This window comes from Takifugu rubripes, chromosome 10 (genome assembly GCF_901000725.2).
Source record: "Takifugu rubripes chromosome 10, fTakRub1.2, whole genome shotgun sequence".
Lineage (NCBI taxonomy): Eukaryota > Metazoa > Chordata > Actinopteri > Tetraodontiformes > Tetraodontidae > Takifugu > Takifugu rubripes.
This window is the reverse complement of record NC_042294.1, coordinates 4,340,252-4,360,836: the sequence shown is the minus strand read 5'-3', so window position 1 is coordinate 4,360,836 and position 20,585 is coordinate 4,340,252. Positions and strand designations below refer to the sequence as shown.

General features: G+C 42.6%; 1 protein-coding gene across 2 annotated transcripts in view; it reads left to right on the top strand.

Annotated features, from left to right (window-relative positions):
* cntnap2a (contactin associated protein 2a) overlaps positions 1-20,585 on the top strand; it is a 212,935-nt gene that overhangs the window by 108,321 nt on the left and 84,029 nt on the right. For both annotated transcript variants that reach the window (XR_003889730.1, XM_029842494.1), the window contains exons 4-9: positions 1,613-1,760; positions 10,010-10,062; positions 10,190-10,340; positions 10,451-10,635; positions 13,882-14,025; positions 14,841-15,102. Coding sequence is in view for 1 of the 2 variants with exons in the window: in XM_029842494.1 (XP_029698354.1) it covers positions 1,613-1,760; positions 10,010-10,062; positions 10,190-10,340; positions 10,451-10,635; positions 13,882-14,025; positions 14,841-15,102 (943 nt within the window). In the remaining variant the exon portion in view is untranslated. The remainder of the gene's footprint in view (positions 1-1,612; positions 1,761-10,009; positions 10,063-10,189; positions 10,341-10,450; positions 10,636-13,881; positions 14,026-14,840; positions 15,103-20,585) is intronic.

The following is a 20,585-nucleotide window of genomic DNA, read 5'->3' as shown; positions in this document are numbered from 1 at the left end:
CTAATCAGCCGGTATCAGATTGTGGCATCTCCCGCAAAAACACACCCATGAATATGTTTCCTATTTGGACATTTCTTCTTTTTCATAAAACATTTTGTAAAAATAAGATGGTGCCATTCAGGAAAAAAATATTCAGAAATGACTTAATAGTTGATGACTAATCACAATTAGATTAGAGTTTTATGGCCTCTGATGGCTCTGTGGATACATGAGTGGAAAGCAGAGCTCTTGCAAACAGCAGGTTCTTCGCACCTGCTGAGAGAAGAAGCTGGAGCTGAAGCGTATTAATGGGCTCCTTGAGGAGTCATTTACATCAGATACTTATTCCTCTGCACCCAGTTAACCCATTTCAGGATGGATAAAAAAAGACATTTAAGGAAGTACTGAGTTGATAAGAACACATCAAAACCATGCCCACTGCTCCAGCAGCTCTGTGGACACTGGGAACTCGTGACCACTCCCCTTCCTTTGCAGATAGCAGATCTTCAGGGTTCCAAACTTCACAGAAGGGTCAACTCAAAGCGCACAGAATGTGTAGAGTCCCCCCCATCCCCCAATGCTTATCCACAGCACTGCCCATTTCTGGCCTTATCTAAAATAGCACATGGCTGTCCCAGTGTCCTGCTCTCATCTGGTTATTTGCAAGGTTGTTAATGACATTTCTCCCCAATGCTCAGTACCACTTTTTTCTTTTTGTTGTGCATGTACAGGGACGGTCATAGTGGCTGTGTGTTCAGCATGTGTGCTTACAGAGAGGAAAGGAAGGACAGATGTGAAAGTAGTTTAGGGATTGTAGTGCAGAATGGATTAGGGGATGGTCGGAGGTTGTCTGCCTGGTGAAGTGAAGGAAGGGGTGCTGAGGAGGGGAGTCAAGAAGGATGGAGAAAGAAGGCAGATTTAAAAGACGTGATAAAAAATAAAGTTTCATTCTGTAGCAAATCAGCAATAAGTGGCTAATAATCAGTGCTTTAATATGATTTCATATGGCAGCTTCGTAAATTACACAACATGCAATATTGCAATAAGACGCTATATAAATAAAGATTGATTGATTGATTTGTTGTCAATATGTTTGAGAGTTTGGATATTTCTTATAAGCCTGCGAGAGCACTCATATTTCATTTCTGGATTATTTGCATGTGATCTATGACTTCTGAGAGGATTTTATAGTCACTTTCATAGCAACACACCACTCCTGTTGTTTCCATGCCATTTCTGAACATCTGGGTTTTTATTGTCCTCTTCTTTTCCCCTCTTAGCTTTCTCCTCAGGCCCTTTCTCACATTGATGCCTGCATATTTGCTTTCTTTCGGTATCAAATGGCACTAATATGACAGGCTGCTGTTCAACCTGTGGGAACATCAGCTTAGATATGTCACATTGCAAGCTATGTGTATTGAACATGTTCTCTCTAAATTGCCTGCAGTCATATTGTTTTCTTCTCTGCTCTATATGATGTCGACCCCTAATTATCATGCATGTTATGCGAAAATCTTCTGGGCAATCGTAACTAGAATAAATGTTCTTGCTTCAGATCCCGAAGCATCTTGTTCCACTGCACGTCTCTGTCACTTACGTACATTGTCTCATCCGTGCGCGTGCACGTTCACAGGCCTTCTCCGGGAACTCCAACTCTGAGAGTGTCGTGCGCCATGAGCTGCAGCAAGGGATCGTGGTCCGTTTCCTGAGGTTCGTCCCACTGGAGTGGAGTGAGGAAGGTCGCATCGGTCTGCGTATTGAAGTCTACGGATGCTCCTACTGTGAGTGGAGACACACGTACACGTGCATTTTCATTCATATGCAACTGTACCCGAACAAATGCAAATAAATAATTACATTCTAAAATATTTGATATTATTTTATTCTTCTTCCAAAATACTCATAGATGTTGCCTATATATACAATGTCGTTATTTTCCCATTTATAAAATACTGACTGACGCCTGCTACACAATTACACATGCACAGTCCAACACGTCTCACTTTCCAAGTGAACTGACTCGTGCAGCCTCTCCGCTCTCATCCTATTAAAAGCAGCCAAATTGATTTTGATAACAATTTTCAATTAAGGTTGCGCAAATTACTGTTTGAGGGGACGCATGTACATCATTCAGCACCAGCATTAGTGTGCGTGAGCGTGCGTACGTGCAACGATCTGCGTTGCTTTCAAGTCATGTCTCCACTGTTGCCCCCTGTTATTTTTCCTTCCATGCTTTAAGTAAAGAACCTCATTAGAGATAAGGAAGACATGATGTGCTACAAACAGGAACACATGCACGTTTTCACTCAGCAGTTTGAAAGTTTCAGGGAAAACAATTGTGTTGTTCTTAATTTTGAAGGCTTTTCTGCTAAACTGGTGTTTAACATGAATCTGACTTAGTATTAGACATTTTTTATTATTTTCTTTTAGATTATGCCGTCTTTGAGCCGGACAAAACCAACTTTTATGGCTGGAGCATCACAGTCATGACTTATTAAAGTCCAGCTCAGTCTCAGTTTCAATTTTATTGTATCTCATGTCCATGCTGATGGTTTCATTACAACATAAAAGAAATTGTTACTCTATTATAGATTTCAATCTAAAAATTGCAATAACTCAGCTGTATTTTAATTAAAACATTGAATTTGTTACAAATAATTATCAGTTAAAGAATTTCAACTGTTGAACTTGTGACAGTAAAACTTTACAATTATAATTCAAAATGCGTTGTTTCACATATCACATTAAATTAGGTTAAGTCTATAAAATATGTATTTTTTCTGTAGTATTTAGAGTGAGAATAGTGTCTAAATATATGTGGGTGACAAATAAGTTGAAGTTCAAAATGTTTTGTCTTTATCCTTTAGGTTTGTGCGTTGAAAATGTCTCTTGCAACTTTTTTGACAGGGTGCTGAAAGAGTTTTATTGAGGAAAAGATAACATTTTCAGTTACAGTTAAATGATGAAAATTCAGACAGAATGGATAAAAATTCTCATTTTTCTGGACAGTCAAATTTCCAGCTTGCCAGCCTGTATTAGAGGAACGGTAAATCAGACAAAGAGATGCTGTCCCAAAGGTGGAATTAGACTAAAGTTTCAGACTTCTTCCAGGCCCAACAACACAGTTTGTATTAGAGCTGCGTATGAAACTGCTGGAAAGGCCTGAGCCAGACGTGCTCTCTAGTGATCATTATTATGATTAACTATCATGTTTCTAAGAACGTTGGTCAACCACAGTTGCCGGAATTAAATGGCAGAAGAAGAAAAGTATTAATTACACCAGCTGGACACTCGACAACTCTAATGGGGCATACCAAACCAAAAGGAGATATGTTTCTCTTCATCAATGCAATTTCCTATTATGTTTTTTATATTGGAACGTTGACAATGACCAATTAAATGTCCTGGTTTTAGCTTGACTTTTATTCTGTATACGTACTGGACTAAACGCATCAGTAGAGAACACACAAGTACATTTTTTCAAGTGAAAGTTACCAGAGTCAGTGTCCTGCGCTGTCCTTCATGCAAGATCGGAAAATATAATGAGTCCTCTAAGCTAAAGCCCACTCAGTCCAGATATTAAAGATAACACACACACACTCACACACACACACTGACTCTGTCTTACTGGATGTGTTATCTGTCAGACTTGTCTCTCAGCTGTGTTTTAAAGCCTACACAGTTGTCTCGTGATTAAACTGTCACCAGCGCTTTCATCAGCGTTCAGTCAAAAAAATAAGAGTTGGTACATTTGTCTTTTTACAAGCTTTCCCAGTACACAACAGTCCATTTCTCTTAACATCAATTTCCTCCAAATTGTTCTTACTTCTGCATCCAATATGAAATAGTTCCAGTTTGGGCAGCAGTAAATCGCAACAGGCAAGGAAAGAAAGCACATAAGAGGGGTTGGAGGACAATGAGACATATAAATATAGACCCAGCATAATCAGTAAATGTCTTGGTTCTGGGTGTTGACAATGTATGAAAATTATATGCAATTATGATTCATATAAAGAGGAAATGTGATATATTTGTATCTGTATGTATCTGCCAGAGCTGGGGGCTAAAAATGTGTCCTGATCCACAATGCTGTGGGATTTACATGCTCATTTCCATTTTCATTAACACAGAATCAAGAGGAAATCAATAATTTCATTGATGGGACAGGAAGTAGATGAGCGCTCATGAATCCCACTGGAGTTGAACATTTCTTTGCACATGTAAATTTTAAAAGTCCACATCACATGTGACAATGACCTACTTTGGTCAACAATGCTATTTTTATCATGTTATAACCCAAGTCAAAGCAGTTTGTAAACCCCGTTATGGCTAACATAGTAATAGGAGTCCACCCTTCATTTGTGCCACCAGGCCAGCTGGAGACATACTCCTTTCAGGCTATCCTAGGTCTTCCCCAGAGCCTCCTAACCACTTCATCTAACTCCTCATGTGAAGGAGCAACAGGTCTACTCTGAGCCCTTCTTGAATGCCTGAGCTCCTTATCCCTAATGGAGAACCCAGAATCCTGCAGAGGAAACTTGTTTATGTTGTTTTTAGCATTTGTTCTTTTGGATTACTACCAAAAGCTCATGTAGGAACGTAGATGGACTGGTCTTTCAACTCAGCTGCATTTTTTACCACAATGAACCAATGCAAAATTCACATCTATCCTTATTGTTTTGGGTTTTTTTGTTCTACAAGAAAACCCCTTTGGTCCACTGAAGAGATCTGTAAATTCATGCTCTTGTCAGAGGTGGAAGCTGTTCCCAACGGCACAAGACAAGGCATGAAGATGTGACTGGAGAAAATGAAATAAAAGTAGAGAAGAAATGAGGAGGCAAGAAAGGGAGATTAAAAGCTGGTGTGGGACCAAGTCTAGAAAAAGGGAAATTGGTGAAAGAGATGCAAAGTGACGCTGTGCCTGGAAGCATGCCGGGCTGGAACAGAGGAAATCTGTAAACTTGTCCATTCCGTCGCTGCGAGTGTTCTTGTGATTGGCATCACAGGCCAGTCGAGAGACATAGTCTCTCCAACGTGTCCTGGGTCTCCCCGGGGGTCTCCTACCGGAGGGACATGCCCTGAACACCTCACCAGGGAGGCGTCCAGGGGGCATCCTGACTAGATGCCCAAGCCACCCCATCTGGCTCCTCTCAACGCGGAGGAGCAGCGACTCTACTCCGAGCTCCTCCCGGATGGCAGAGCTTCTCACCCTATCTCTAAGGGAGAGCCCAGCCACCCTACGGAGGAAGCTCATTTCAGCCGCTTGTACCCGTGATCTTGTTCTTTCGGTCATTACCCAAAGCTCATGACCATAGGTGAGGGTAGGAACGAAGATCGACCGGTAAATCGAGAGCTTCGCCTTTCGGCTCAGCTCTCTCTTCATCACAACGGACCGGTGCAGAGTCTGCATTACTGTGGACGCCGCACCGATCCGCCTGTCGATCTCCCGCTCCATTCTTCCCTCAGTCGTGAACAAGACCCCGAGGTACTTAAACTCCTCCACTTGGGGCAGGATCTCCTCCTTTACCCGGAGAAGGCACTCCACCTTTTTCCGGTCGAGAACCATGGCCTCGGATTTGGAGGTGCTGATTCTCATCCCAGCCGCTTCACATGCGGCGGCGAACCGATCCAGTGATAGTTGGAGGTCACGGGCCGATGACGCCAACAGGACCACATCATCCTCAAAAAGCAGAGACCCGATCCTGAGGTCACCAAACCGGATCCCCTCAACACCATGACTGCACCTAGAAATTCTGTCCATAAAAATTATGAACAGAATCGGTGACAAAGGGCAGCCCTGGCGGAGGCCAACCCTCACCGGAAACGAGTTCGACTTACTGCCAGAAATTCGGACCAAACTCTGGCACCGATCGTACAGGGAGCGGACAGCCCGTATCAGCGGGCCCGACACCCCATACTCTCGGAGGACCCCCCACAGGACCCCCCGAGGGACACGGTCGAATGCCTTCTCCAAGTCCACAAAACACATGTGGACTGGTTGGGCAAACTCCCATGCACCCTCGAAGACCCTGCTGAGGGTGTAGAGCTGGTCCACTGTTCCACGCCCAGGACGAAAACCACATTGCTCCTCCTGAATCCGAGGTTCGACTATCTGGCGGACCCTCCTCTCCAGTACCCCTGAATAGACCTTACCAGGGAGGCTGAGGAGTGTGATCCCCCTATAGTTGGAACACACCCTCCGGTCCCCCTTCTTAAAAAGAGGGACTACCACCCCGGTCTGCCAATCCAGCGGCACTGCCCCCGATGTCCACGCGATGTTGCAGAGTCGAGTCAACCACGACAGCCCTACAACATCCAGAGCCTTAAGGGACTCTGGGCGGATCTCATCCACCCCCGGGGCCTTGCCACCGAGGAGTTTTTTGACTACCTCGGCAACTTCAGCCTCGGAGATACGAGAGCCCATCTCCAGGTCCCCAGGCCCTACTTCCTCACTGGAAGGCATGTTGGTGGGATTGAGGAGGTCCTCAAAGTATTCCTTCCACCGATCCACAACATCCCGAGTTGAGGTCAGCAGCACACCATCACCACTATACACAGTGTTGACAGTGCACTGCTCCCCCCCCCTCAGACGCCGGATGGTGGTCCAGAACCTTTTCGAGGCCGTCCGAAAGTCGTTCTCCATGGCCTCACCGAACTCTTCCCATGCCCGAGTCTTTGCCTCGGCAACCGCCGTAGCTGCACTCCGCTTGGCACGCCGGTACCCATCTGCTGCCTCAGGAGTCCCACAGGCCAGTAAGGCCCGATACGACTCCTTCTTCAGCTTGACGGCATCCCTCACCGCTGGTGTCCACCAGCGGGTTCGGGCATTGCCGCCACGACAGGCACCAACCACCTTGCGGCCACAGCACCGGTCAGCTGCCTCAACAATGGAGGCACGGAACACGGTCCACTCGGACTCAATGTCCCCCGCCTCCCCCGGGACATGGTCAAAGCTCTCCCGGAGGCGTGAGTTGAAGCTCCTTCTGACAGGGGACTCTGCCAGGCGTTCCCAGCAGACCCTCACAACACGTTTGGGCCTGCCAGGTCTGTCCGGCATCCTTCCCCACCATCGGAGCCAACTCACCACCAGGTGGTGATCAGTTGACAGCTCCGCCCCTCTCTTCACCCGAGTGTCCAGAACATGCGGCCGCAAATCCGATGACACAACCACAAAGTCGATCATCGATCTGGGGCCTAAGGCGTCCTGGTGCCAAGTGCATATGTGGACGCCTTTATGTCTGAACAAGGTGTTCGTTATGGACAATCTGAGACGAGCACAGAAGTCCAATAACAAATCAATCATTATACGTCTATATATAAAAGTGAATGTGAGACAGTGTGACTGTACATGAGTGTGTCCTTATATGAATGCCTTTACACCTGCTTCTCCCATGTATCCTCCCACAGAATAAACTCTTCCACCAATCAAACACACACACACAATCACACAGACTGAGTAATAGCTTGGAGTAATAATTCAGCAGGGCATCATTTGTCATGTGTACACTCATCACCATTTTACAACTTACTCTTCATGTTGTAGAACTGGAAGGTAAAGGAAAACACTCCTCTAAATCTGGATCTACATCATGGGACATTGGACATTAGTGTTTTTGTGGATTGTCGGCATACAGTTGTGATTCATATCTGTACCAACAGAAGATATAGCTCAATGTTCCTATTTTTAGCCGTTAAGGTGGCTTCTGCTGCCATAGCCCATCTGTTTCAAGGCAAATGAGCTTTAAGTGATGTCACATTATAGTTTGCCAGTAGGCTTCAGTTTAAATTAATGCCTCATATATTTTCTGCTAGTGTGCACGTGTTTTTCACAGCATCCTCAGCTCCAGACCCTGGGTCTCAATGAAAACACATTGCATACAAATACCAACGTGCTTGTGTTTATGATCCCTTTCTTAATGTGCCAGAAATTAAGTTTAATGACATGTCATCTAGGTTTTGTACTTTCACGGCAAGTGTTTAACCGTGACAAAGTCGGGGCCAATGGGCTCCTTTAATGGACTGGAGCCACAATCTTCACCTCTTTTCTGATCCCCTTAGAATGTTAAACATTTTCCATCCATCTCTTTGTCAGCTGAGACCTATTTACAGCATAACAACTTCACACAATCAATGCTTTCCTTTCCCTGTTGCAGGTGTGCCTCTGTAATGATGCAACCATAAAACCTTAAATTGACTTAAAGCTTAAATATATATAGAGAGAGAGACAGAGACAGAGACAGAGGCAGAGAGAGAGACATAGAGCGAGACTATGAAAGTAAACTAAAAGTAATAATGTGAAGCCTGCAAAGCTAGGTCAGGTAGACAACTAAAATTCTGTGATTCCTGATGAGCTGATCCATCACACGACCCTCTCTTCTGATTTGGGAGATGTTTATTCCCCTCCCTTTTACCTGGTCATCCCGATCACTCCATGCTGCTTAATGTATGCCACTCTGCCTGTTGTTGCTCTGTGCTTCAGAGCTCAATCCCACCACCTCCCCAGCATCCTCCTGTGGGCTCTGTTTCTTCAATGAGGGTCTGATATTCCCTGTGATGTCCAGCAGACTATCATCAATGAATTAATATACTATTGAGGCAGAGCCTGCTGCCAACCATGCATCTGTTGCTACATTGAAGCTCTGCTAATTTTGCGAATAAATCTTTGCAATAAAGTATTTCACTTAATCTAGAATTGCCTGACTGAAATGAAGCTTCTTCCAACTTTCAATTCTATTTACCACCACTGACCCACACATATTGCTGATGCAGCAAATCATTCCCTTATTTGGTTTCTTTTGTGTTTGTGTTTGTGCTAACTATGTGCTAAAATAAGTGCATATTAGCACAATTCCATGTAATTCAAACATAAGTACATGAAGGGCAGTGTGGTCTCTTCACCCCCGTCACTAATGTCTTTTATGCACTGTTAAATAAAGGGTGATCCAACTGTAAATATTCTCAAATGTGGCTCAGTAGTGTGCATCCCCCATATGCCAGTATGCGCTCACTACAACATTTAAACGTGCTCCAGGGGACATGACTGATGGTCTCCTGGGTCCTCTTGATTAGGGCATCAGTCAGCTCCTCAGCAGCCTGTGGCACAACGTAGCGACAGTGGCTGCATCGATACATGATGTCCCAGAGGTTCTTGATTGGATTCAGGTTGGGCGAACAAGCAGGCCCGGTCATCAATGGCTTCCTCATTGGCTTCCTCATGCAGGAAGTGCTGACACAGTTGTCATGCACCAGAAGGAACTCGGGGGGGGGGGGGGGGGGGCACTGCAGCAGCATATGGTCTATGATCCTCTGAGAGTGGGTCTGAGGACCAGCCTGCTCAGACCATCACTGACCCCAAACATGTCCTTCTTGAGGATACGTCCTGGTATCTCCTCCGAGCTTTTGGCACTGCGCTTTGCTCCAACACACCCGCAATGAAAGGAATAAGTCCAAATACTAAAAAAGCTAATATACTATGTCTATAATTTAATTCTATTTGAACAAAAAGTCCAAAGTTATAAAACGTCCATTTCAGGGTCCAGCGTTTTGGATTTTTCCTCTCTCATCGGACGTCAAACATGACCCAGATTTGCTTTTTAAAGTGAGCAACAACCTTACAATGTCATTTGAAAGAATGAAATTATTTCAAAACCAATAACAAATCTTAATGAAACTTTTATGCACAAACCTTTGATGTCATGCCATGAGATTACATTTCCACATGCCATTTGCCGTTTCTTGGCTCATCGATTCATTATTGTCACATATTAGAACCCCTGACTACTCCATTTAGCCTCATATTTGCTTTGTATTTGTATTATGGATAGTCATTTGAAATCCTTATATGATTCTTTTTTTACGCTTTTTTTTATTGCTCTTGCGATCCAGTGAGCAAAAGTAGTTTCCTGCGAACATAATTGCCATTTTTAATCACTAATCCATTTTAATCTAACCCCGCTTTGCCTCTTACTGCTAATGTCTTCCTGTCTTCTCTTTTCTCTCCTCTCTGTCTGTATCTGTCTACATTCTTTAGGGGCGGGTGTGATAAACTTTGACGGACAGGGTGTAATCTCGTATCGTTTTAAGGTATTGCATTTTCCTAACTTGATATTTTGACTAAACCCACTCCTTCATACACCTTCAAACAGATAATAAGCCAACCAGACTGTTGTGAAAACCTGCAGAGCTTACGGCTGCGCTCTCATTTATGCAGGTGAAAAAGATGAAAATCATTAAGGATGTGATCGCACTGAGGTTCAAGACCTCAGAGAGCGATGGCGTGATTCTCCACGGAGAAGGCCAGCAGGGAGACTACATCACCCTGGAGCTGCGCAAGGCAAAGCTGCTCCTGCAGATAAATCTGGGTAGGCCACACAGGCATGAATTGATTTTGTGAACAGTGAAAAGCTAACTGAGTAGACAATGTTTGTGTTTTATGGTATAGCTTCTTATCTAAAGCCACTCATCATTGCAGGCAGTAACCAGTATGGCTCCATCCTGGGTCACACCTCCGTCACTACTGGCAGCCTCCTGGATGACAGTCACTGGCACGCTGTGGTGATTGAACGCTACCGACGAAATGTCAACTTCACACTGGACAGGCACACACAGCATTTCAGGACAAATGGAGACTTTGACCACCTGGACTTGGACTATGAGGTGAGTTTTGAAGCAAAGACTGTTGATCATATCTGCTTCAAAATCAACCTGCTTGTGCCAGGGTGAGGTTGTTTATTCTGAAACTATTTGTACATTGGCCATGAAATTTCATTATTATTATTATTATTATTATTATTATTATTATTATTATTATTATTATTATTATTATTATGACTTGCCACATCTGTTTTCTGGTTAACTGTCCGAGAGAGATGGCCAAAATCATCAACATATATACATCCACTATCACCCTGCATGTTTTATCCACTAGTTCATTTCTACAAGCATTTTTTCATTGTATCTGTTTTAATATCTACAGGCTACCGTAATTTCCGGACTATAAGCCGCTACTTTTTTCCTACACTTTAAACACTGTGGCTTATTCTACGGTGCGGCTTATTTATGGGGTTTTTTCGTGGCGCACTATCACAACTATTGTTAATCAGTCATTTTTACTAACCCTCATCAACATGGAAAATACTAAAAGAAAAGCATATGATACGACTTTTAAGTTAAAAGCGATCACTCTGGCGGTTGAAGAAGGTAATCGAGCTGCAGCACGTAATCTTGGCATACATTACGGTAATCAATGGCAAGAAGGTGGAGACGCCCGATCCAAAGCAAAAAAACGACAAAAGCTTTTAGATGTAAACATCGCAGGTGGCCCGAGCTTGAAAACGTTCTGGAAGACTGGGTCAACACACAGAGAGCAGGCAGCCGCGGTGTTTCCGCTGTACAAATCAGACTGAAGGCAAAAGCAATCGCCACCGCAATGAAAATAGAAGATTTTAGAGGTGGGCCATTGGGGAGTTTTAGATTGTTCATTGTGTGAGTAAAAAAGCATAAACAACGTAATTTGTGTGTAGCTGATACAAACGTATATTTCAAGGTAGCTGCATTACAGACACCGTTAGAAAAAAAAGCATTTACCGGTAGAATATATTTGTTTATGTTGCTAAGCGGATTAAATTAAAAGAAAAGTTGACATGATAAAATTTGGATTTAAGGTCTCTGTATAAACATACAAGTGAAAAGAGTGGCTGTTGTTTCTTACCTGTCTGTTTGTCACTCGTCAGTGACTCGTCTCTTACGGTAATAAAAACATATACCGGTACTGAATGTTTTCGATATTATTTTTCATATTACTACGTGGGATACCTGTGGCTTAAAATCCGGTGCGGCTTGTATAAGCACAAAATGTATTTTATTTCTAAAATGAGATTATGCGGCTTTTAATCAGGTGCGCTCTCTACTCCGGAAATTACGGTAATTAGAGTTACTACCTAGTCTAAAGAGCACGTATTTGAGTTAAAGAATAGTTCACTCTATGTTATGGGCAAAAGATTATTTCATAGATGCAATATTTATGGATGCAAGTTCAGAACTTCAAAGGAAAAACCTTCACGATACAATCTTCCCCTCCAGGGGTAACTGATACTCAGTCGGCCGGTGTTGGTCGATGCTCGGTGAGGAGTGAACAGTAGAAGCAGAGAGGAAAAAGGAGCAGTGCAGAAGTGTGTGGGCTTTCTTTCATTAATGTTTGAGGTGTTTGTTTGCATTTTGGAACCTGAACTTGGAAAAATGATTGAGAACACTGCTTCAGGGCTCTTGGGCCTGCGAAGGTGTATCTGGTAACATGAGCGTGTCTCCGCTAAAAACCTGAACAATCTCAAACTGCAAAGTCTCTCTGTCATCACATTACACCATGAGAGTCAAACGCTGCCTCGTCATTGCATATGCTTTAATCAGTTAAAACATTTAAGCAGAAGCTCCACACTTTTAGTGGCCTCTTTGTGCACAGTTGGTGGATACCATGCAGGAAAGAGCAGCTGCCATAATTACTGTCGGTTAGTATTGGAATGCAGAGAGGTCAGCGCCAAATGCTTAAAGCAGAAAATTGATTTTAGAATGCATAACAGGTATAAAATCCACTTGTGTTTAGTGCAGCCGTTTGCATGTCTGTGTAAGTGAGCATATGTGTAAATCATTTGCATGTGTATCGATATGTTTATCTGTCAGCATGACCTTTAGCAAGCACTGCTGTTATGGCTGCTCTGTTCCACAGTTAAGTGGGATACTGACAAAGAACCAATAAAAGGAGAGCTATTGCTGATCTTTAGGGAAATCTGCACAGGATGAGGATGGGTGCAGCACAGGAGCATAAGTTCAGGAGCAATGATCATTGGGAGCAGGTTCTTTTCATGTTTCTCTATAATATTGAAATTTTGACAGTTTTGGTATTTTCTCAAATAAAAATGAAAAAGACAGTGGAATAAATCAGAAGTTGAGCAAGTTAAAAATTGAGGAAAGAGAGCGGTAATAATGAGGCCTCCAGCCGCTCCGGGCAGCGGAACAAGCGAAATGAATGGCCTTGTGAGCAGGGGGTCCAAAAGCAAACCACTCACAAAGAAATTGGAGCTTTCTAAGGACACTTTTAAAAGTTTCGGTGATTAGGCATTTAGCGCTGATTGGTAAGTTAACAGAACGCATTAGGATTTTCTTCACAAAGTGAGAAACCAACTGGACAGAGGTGAACATTCCTGGCAGTAACCAATCACGGGCAGTTTCACATTAATTTGATTCTCATTGTGTTGGACACTTTGACCTGAGTTTAATGGATGTCCTGCTCAGCCTCCTGAGTCCCGGCATCACATTAGAATAATGCTCCCTCTGTGTTGAGCCCACATATTATTTTCTGCCTCCATTTAAGCATATCAGACTAAATATCCAAACACATTTGTGTGTCTTCTACCCTTGGCAGTAATTACACAGACCAGTGTAGCATCATAAAAGACAGGCGGACAATCTCCTTTTGGCTCCCATCAGCACTCACAACTATGTCTGAAGGACAAAAAACAGGCATTAAGCTGTGGAAACCATGAAGCAGCTTACATTTTCATTATTTCACTGCCCTACAGCACTTCCCACTTGATGCCTGTTTATTAGCTTCCCTCTCCTCACCTCAATTTCCCTGGTGTCTCACTTGTTGCCTACAAACCGCCACAGTGCTATTGCAGTGCTCTGGCATTCTAAAAATATACACTGCAACTTATTCTGTTAAACTTCATTATATACTAATATACTATAAACTATAAAATATCAGTTTATGTAGCTGTGTTCAGTCTTATGATTTTTGACTAGGACATTTTAAGTTTTTGCAGTTATTTGTGTCTTTTTTGCTTTTTGGATGAACATTTGCATTTTCCACATGTCACTTTGGGATTTTGTCCTTTGGTTTTCCTCCAGCTGAGTTTTGGGGGGATGCCGTACAGCGGGAAACCCCTCGGAGGAGGGAGGAAGAACTTTAAAGGCTGCATGGAGAGCATCAATTACAACGGGGACAACATTACGGACCTGGCTCGCCGGAAGAAGCTGGACACCTCCAGCTTTGTGAGCAAACCAGCATGACTAGATCAGCACAGTTTATTTTACTACAATTGTTGAGCAATTATTTGAGGTGCCATAATAAAAATTCATTAATCAAATTCTTCTTTAACTGACCCATCACTGGCCTCTACATGTGTTTGCTTTACTGTCATTTTACTGTTGCTCACAAAGACTGAAACAACTGTGTAGCGCTTTGGTTTGACCCATTGGACCAGAATTTGGAATACTAAATACCTCACTTAGCTTTGTACGACCCTCTAGATGACTGCTGCATGAGTAGGTTATGATAATTCATTTACTGAGCCACTCTCTGTGCAAACTCCCATCTTTCCTCACTGACTGGCCAGTGTATCAACTTCACTCTAAACTGATTAAACAAACGGAGGCATTAATCAAGTCCATTTAATCAGTACCTCTAATTCCCTCTAATGAGTCGCGCAACCCCTCATTTCCAATCACAACAGATCTGCTCTAGAATTTCCAAAAACACACACCAAGGCTGAGGCAATCAGGATTCATCTTCAGTTAGAGATGCAGGTTGATATCGAGTGCCCACTAATGATTTGAGTGGTAGCACAGGGATCGAATATTAGCTCCATATTCTGTGAAAATGTTTGTTCTTCAGCTGACAAACACCTACAGTTGCTGAGGTTGCTGCTCAACTTTACGTGTCATGTACAAGGATCAGCCTTTGATTGTGGTTCAGGAGGTGAATTATGCAGAAGTTCAAGAGGTTAGCTTTGATTTCATGTTTTACTTTTTAATGATGGTTCACTTCCCGTCTCTGTTTTCTTGCCTCTCTGAAACTGTCCCAACAGCGTAACTTGTCCTTTTCCTGTGTGGAGACTCACACCTTCCCGGTCTTCTTCAACGCCACCAGCTTCCTGCAGCTGCCGGGCCGAGCCGGTCACAACACCATATCGCTTGGCTTCCAGTTCCGCACGTGGAACCCTGACGGGCTCCTCGTGTTCAGCAATCTCGACGACGGCACCCTGGAGATCTCCCTGGAGGACGGCAGAGCGGTGGTCCGCATCAACCTGACAAAAGCTGCTGGCAACAATCGGGTGGACCTGTCATCAGGTGAGTCAAAACAGATTAATTTCTATCGTTGAGATTAAAATTCACATGATTGGAGATGTTTAACAGCCTCAAACTACAATGAAGCACAAAGAAGATTTAGGCTGAAGCTTCATGTCTCTCCTTGCCTGTCTTTTCCTCTTTATTTTCCTTTTTGAGTATTCACCCTCATTTATTCTGTCCAGTGCTGCTTTAAAAGGCCATTATGCCCAGGGGTAGGGATTATTATGGGGTTACCTTGGAGGCTAATTGGGCCTGAGCCCGCGATTACATCAGTATTACTAGAATATGCTTGCAAACACAGCCTGGCAGACTCAAGCACAGCTTCCCTTTGCTTTGATTATGTTATTAGCATCTGAGTATGAAGCCACAGTGTCGTCTTGTCTTAGCAACACAGTTGGAGCGCAGCAGAAATCACGCAAAATGCTTAGTCCGGACACACAATTGTGCTGGGAGAGACATTTTGATGCTCTTGAGCTGTACTTTATGCAGGCGATGTGTTCTTTCTTTGTATCTCAGAGGATAGTTTATACAGAGAGCAGACGCACACAGAGACGTCTCCAGTATGACAAAAGTTAAACAGCCTACAGCAATTTAGAGAGAATGACATAATACTGCTATAAACTGCTTCTATAGGTGAAGAATTTAGTCTCTTTTCACTCTGAAGTAATCCTATAGTAACTCTTTGAGACATTGTGTGGCAATTTGTGATTGGGTGACTATTGTGAAATGCCGTCAACAAATTTTTGATTCTTGATAAAAAATATATATACGGTATTGCCCTAATCCTAAAACGAACCCCAATCCAAACTAGAATTTATATAGGCCAGTGTCCTAAAGAATGTATTATTGTTGTGTAGGGAACATCAAACGTCTTTACAGCCATTGGATTTTAACAAGGATGCCAGAGGGATAATGATCACATCGTTGCGTGAAATCTAACACAGCACCTGACCAACCTTCATTATTTGATAAGCTCAGAATGAGTGAATTACTGAGAGCGTGAACATGATTATAAAAAGCCAGTCCACCTGAGATACATCTGTCTGATTTATGCATTCACCCCAAAGGCACAATGCAAAATGTCCCCGTGCATTTTTGTGGCTCGTGGATGGATAATGTTTTGCTTGTTTTTTTTATCTGCGTCTTTTGGAAGAAGGTGATACTCCCCAAAGAGAAAAGCCACCCACCTTTCCTATCATGACTGTTTCATTAGCATTACTCTGTCAGCCGCGCAGTTTTGCGATTTCAGTGGGGATTTGAAGGAAGAGTCCGAATAAATCAGCAGGTGCTGAGGAAAAGAAAGTGTAGATGAAAGGAGAGAGGCGGTGGATAAAATATTCATATGTCTTATGGTGTCCAGTTACCTCAGTATCCTTTTTCACAACCTTGTTCCCGCTACAGTTGGCCCCAGGTCATTAAATCTTTTATTTTTTCTGATTGGAGACTGAGCTACAGGAACACTTCATCTTGTCCACTACAGGGAACCCACAAAATCCCCCTCTGCATAGACATATTCGTGTGTGTGTGTGTGTGTGTGTGTGTGTGTGTGTGTGTGTGTGTGTGTGTGTGTGTGTGCGTGTGCGTGTGTGTGCGTGTACCCTGAGGCTGTTTGTGACCAGCAGAAAGATGCTTTTCTTTCCTAAGAGACAACCTCTGTCGCTTCATCTACCTCCCCCTCCCCAGATGAGAGACAGAGGTTGAAACGTAAGGAAAGACGAGGCCTTTGCAGGCAGATCTACAGGGAGATGAGGCTGGGAATGTTTCTTTAACTATCTGTGTGTAGCCGTTAATAGAGTACTTAGTTGTGATTCCTGCAGGGATCTAATTTGCCTATCACTTTCCTTTTACTTACTCATTAAGCATCCAACTCTTCTACTGGTTCTCCTCATCAGTCATGAGCTCCAGCTTTGCTAAAAGAGAACTGGAAGCTCAGCTCGGATGGTTGCTCAGCAAGAAAAGTTTTCAGTTTTTTTTAAATCACCTGAAATGAAAGATTTCATAAAGAAAAAGTAAAGAGAAGCCTTTTTTAATAATTTCAACACAAAATGTCAGACCTTTGCATTAAGGAAGCTAACTTCTAACCAGCACTCTTCATTAATTGTTAAATTAATGGCTACCAGTGTTGTTCCCATGGAAACAATATTTACAGTCTGCAGCACATTAGCAGAAATGGGGAATTTAATTTCCTAAGAGGGTAGGAAAGGTCCTTGCACAACAGTGGGGAAATTTGCTTTCATTGGGCTGTTTGGGAGACAAATGTGTATGTTCTAATAATGAATCTTTAGTATAACACTATGTGGCACTTTAAATAACAAAAGGAGTAGAAAAGCCTTTTTAATATTTCAGTGAATTAATACATCTTTTCAACATACTGTATCATTATACACAAATGCTCTTTAGTTTTATAGAATATACCATCCTTTCTGTGGTTATAACTTGTTTCTGCTTTTTTTTTCATTTTCGTCAGCATGGGTTTATATCAATTATTGAACATATTCTTTATCCTTTTATCTTCAGCCTTCAGTCACAATAAGTATTTATGCAAAATTGTAAACTACAGATCTATTCACAATGTCTAAATAGACTGTGTCACATTAATAAATGTATGATTAAACCTTATTAAATGTTTCAGAGAGCAGTGAGAGTTTTTACATTTTACAACACTCATTTTTGGAGGGAAAATATTTAATACATGTATTATGTATTTTGTCCTGTTATATAAAATGTGAAAGCCATAATAAGTTAAATATATTTTATTGAATTTTAAAGTGACATAAACACTCTGGAACTGGAATTTTTATGATCATGTTTGACCACCATTATCATTGCATTTATATCATAAAAAATTATTATTATCAATATGGATGCAACATTTACCAGTTAGCACATAAAACATATAAAATGTATTATAAACAACTAAGAAAGTGTATTATAGTCTAATCACTGCATTCAAAGCAGTGGTTCTAAATCCTGTTAGAGCTTGCACGTCTCCCACATTTGCTTTTTTGCTGTCCAGTGCAGGATAGAAGGTCCATCTTCTCCTCTTCTGTCCCATGTTGTTGGCTTCTTGTGTGAGTTCTTGATCAAGGCCAGCTTCAGGCCGCTGTGCTACCCTCACGGGTGCTGCTCAAGTGACTTTGTGGGGAAGGTGTTGTCACTTTTGCATGGAAGGAGTCCCAAGGGCCTTTCCAAGCTCCTCCAAAAAGTACCACCTCCAGTTCTACTCGCTTGCCCTCCAGACAGTGTTCAGCTCAGTCTATGTGATAAAGGAAATGTAGCCTATTTTAGGCTAATATATCTATTATTTTGTGGAATATCATGAGAGACAGTTGGTCTGTTATTTATTCAAGGTGGTCCACTCTTCCTTTGTTGGTATTGTAGTCAAGGGTGATGGCTGCTTTCCTGTCTTCTTCTCTACATTCTTATTTAATTCTCTCATAAAACCATCATCCGCCTTGATTTGACCCATGCTGGTCCCAATAAATAAGGGTTAAATTTGACCTGAATTAGCCTCAGTGTACAAACATTTTTACCATCTTTTGAATAGATGTTCAGGGTATTTTCACTTCTGACTGATTTAAGTTCTCTAAAGTTCTCCAAGACAGCAACATCTGATGCCCCTTGAAGGTACATAATATTCACCTGAGTTGAGCCTGTGAATGTGCATGAGGAGTGATGTTGATGCAGGAAGAAGAAGAAAGAGAAAATGGGATTTTTTTTGTATAACCTCCCTAAAGATCGTTGGAATACATAAGGGATTAGCAACAGTTTATGCAGAAGTACAAGGAAATGTGGAAGATGACAAAAACACAGAGACTCCATTCATTTCATGGCAGTTTTTCTCTTTTCATGGATGAAAGTTGACAGATTGTTGTTTTAAATCTGTAGCAAATTAAAGAAACGTGTTTTCACACCTGTGCAAACTGTCGGCACAAGCCTGCAGGAGGAGCAGGGCAGGCTACGTGCAAGTGTTTCAATACGGCAATTCTATACGGCAGGGACACTGTCAGCTGCTGCTGTTAAAAGTCAATTTTTCAAACCAGGCGGTTTGATCAAATATGAGGCAACAACAGTAAACTTGCAAGAAATGGGAGAAATAAGAGGAATGTGGCTCTGGTGGGCCACTGTGAGCAGCCCCACCAAAGACGTATGTGTGAGAAGTACAGCCGTTAAAGGTCCTGATTACAAGAGGGTGTTCTCTCTGAAAATAAGCATTATTGGTCTGTCGTTTCAGTAAATTGGTCTGTTTCACATCATCTCTGAAATATTGCATTTCATCACATTTTCAGTGAGGTGCACCACATTCTGCAAAGTCAGTCAGTGTTTGACTGCATTAGCAGTGAAGCGGCAATATCCAGAGATGATAAAATGTGGCATTTGTGCGCAGATCCCCTTTTTCTTTGTGTCTTCACACCCATCAGAGGAACCAGAAGAAATAATATCATGTTCCTTTGAGATATAGATGTGCCATCAGTCACAGAGACACGCATGCGAGGTTATCCGCACCGTCCAAATCGCAAGTCGTTATAATAATAGAGGAAGCCTGAGGCGGAGATGTGAGGGAAACACATAGCAAAGCCACCTCGATTAGAATGTTATATTGTTTTATTCCTCCTGTCTGTGTGTGTGTGTGTGTGTGTGTGTGTGTGTGTGTGTGTGTGTGTGTGTGTGTGTGTTTGCGTGTGTGTGTTTGCGTGTGTGTGTTTGCGTGTGTGTGTTTGTGTGTGTGTGCTTTTTTCATTGGTGTTTATAGAAAGGGATTAAGATTTCGCATATCAGCGTACCTTCAAATCACGTTGGAGAAGCGAATATTTGGAGTGGCAGAGAGGGAGGGGAGGGGGATGGATTCAGGGGCACCAGAGGGGCCCATAAATTCATAGCAGACAAAATGCATTATTGTACACACCAGATCGATATGTAACAGAAACAGGTGGAGAGGAGACAAGGTAGAACATTGATTAATGATGCCAAAAGGGAGAATGGAAAAAGATGGAGCACACAAATAAAGCGTCTGTCTGTCTGTCTGCCTGCCTGCCTGCCTGCCTGCCTGCCTGTCCGTCCATCCGTCCGTCCGTCCGTCCATCCCTCCGTCCATCCGTCTGTCTGTCAGTCTGCCTGCCTGTCCTGTTCATAAACACTAAATATTTTATCCTTTACTACAGTCTAATGGCTGACAGGGTGCCCACCTGCCTCCACCAACCCTGTTTTCGAACCATTCTCTTCTGTAAAATTAGGATCAATATTCCTGAATAACTTCAGATGGGTGCTATTAGGGTAACGGCATCAAAAATTCATCGTTTTAAATTGTGTTGGTTAAAACGACGTGTTGTCTGGGCACCTTTTTTCCCTGTAAGTTCCTGTTTTAACTGGTGTTCGATGTGCAATGGAAAAAATACCTCTCCTTCTCCACATTTGGAACTATAGTTTCCCCAATAGTTCCCCATTTTTATCACAATAATTGAAGCATATTGAAAGGCTGTCTG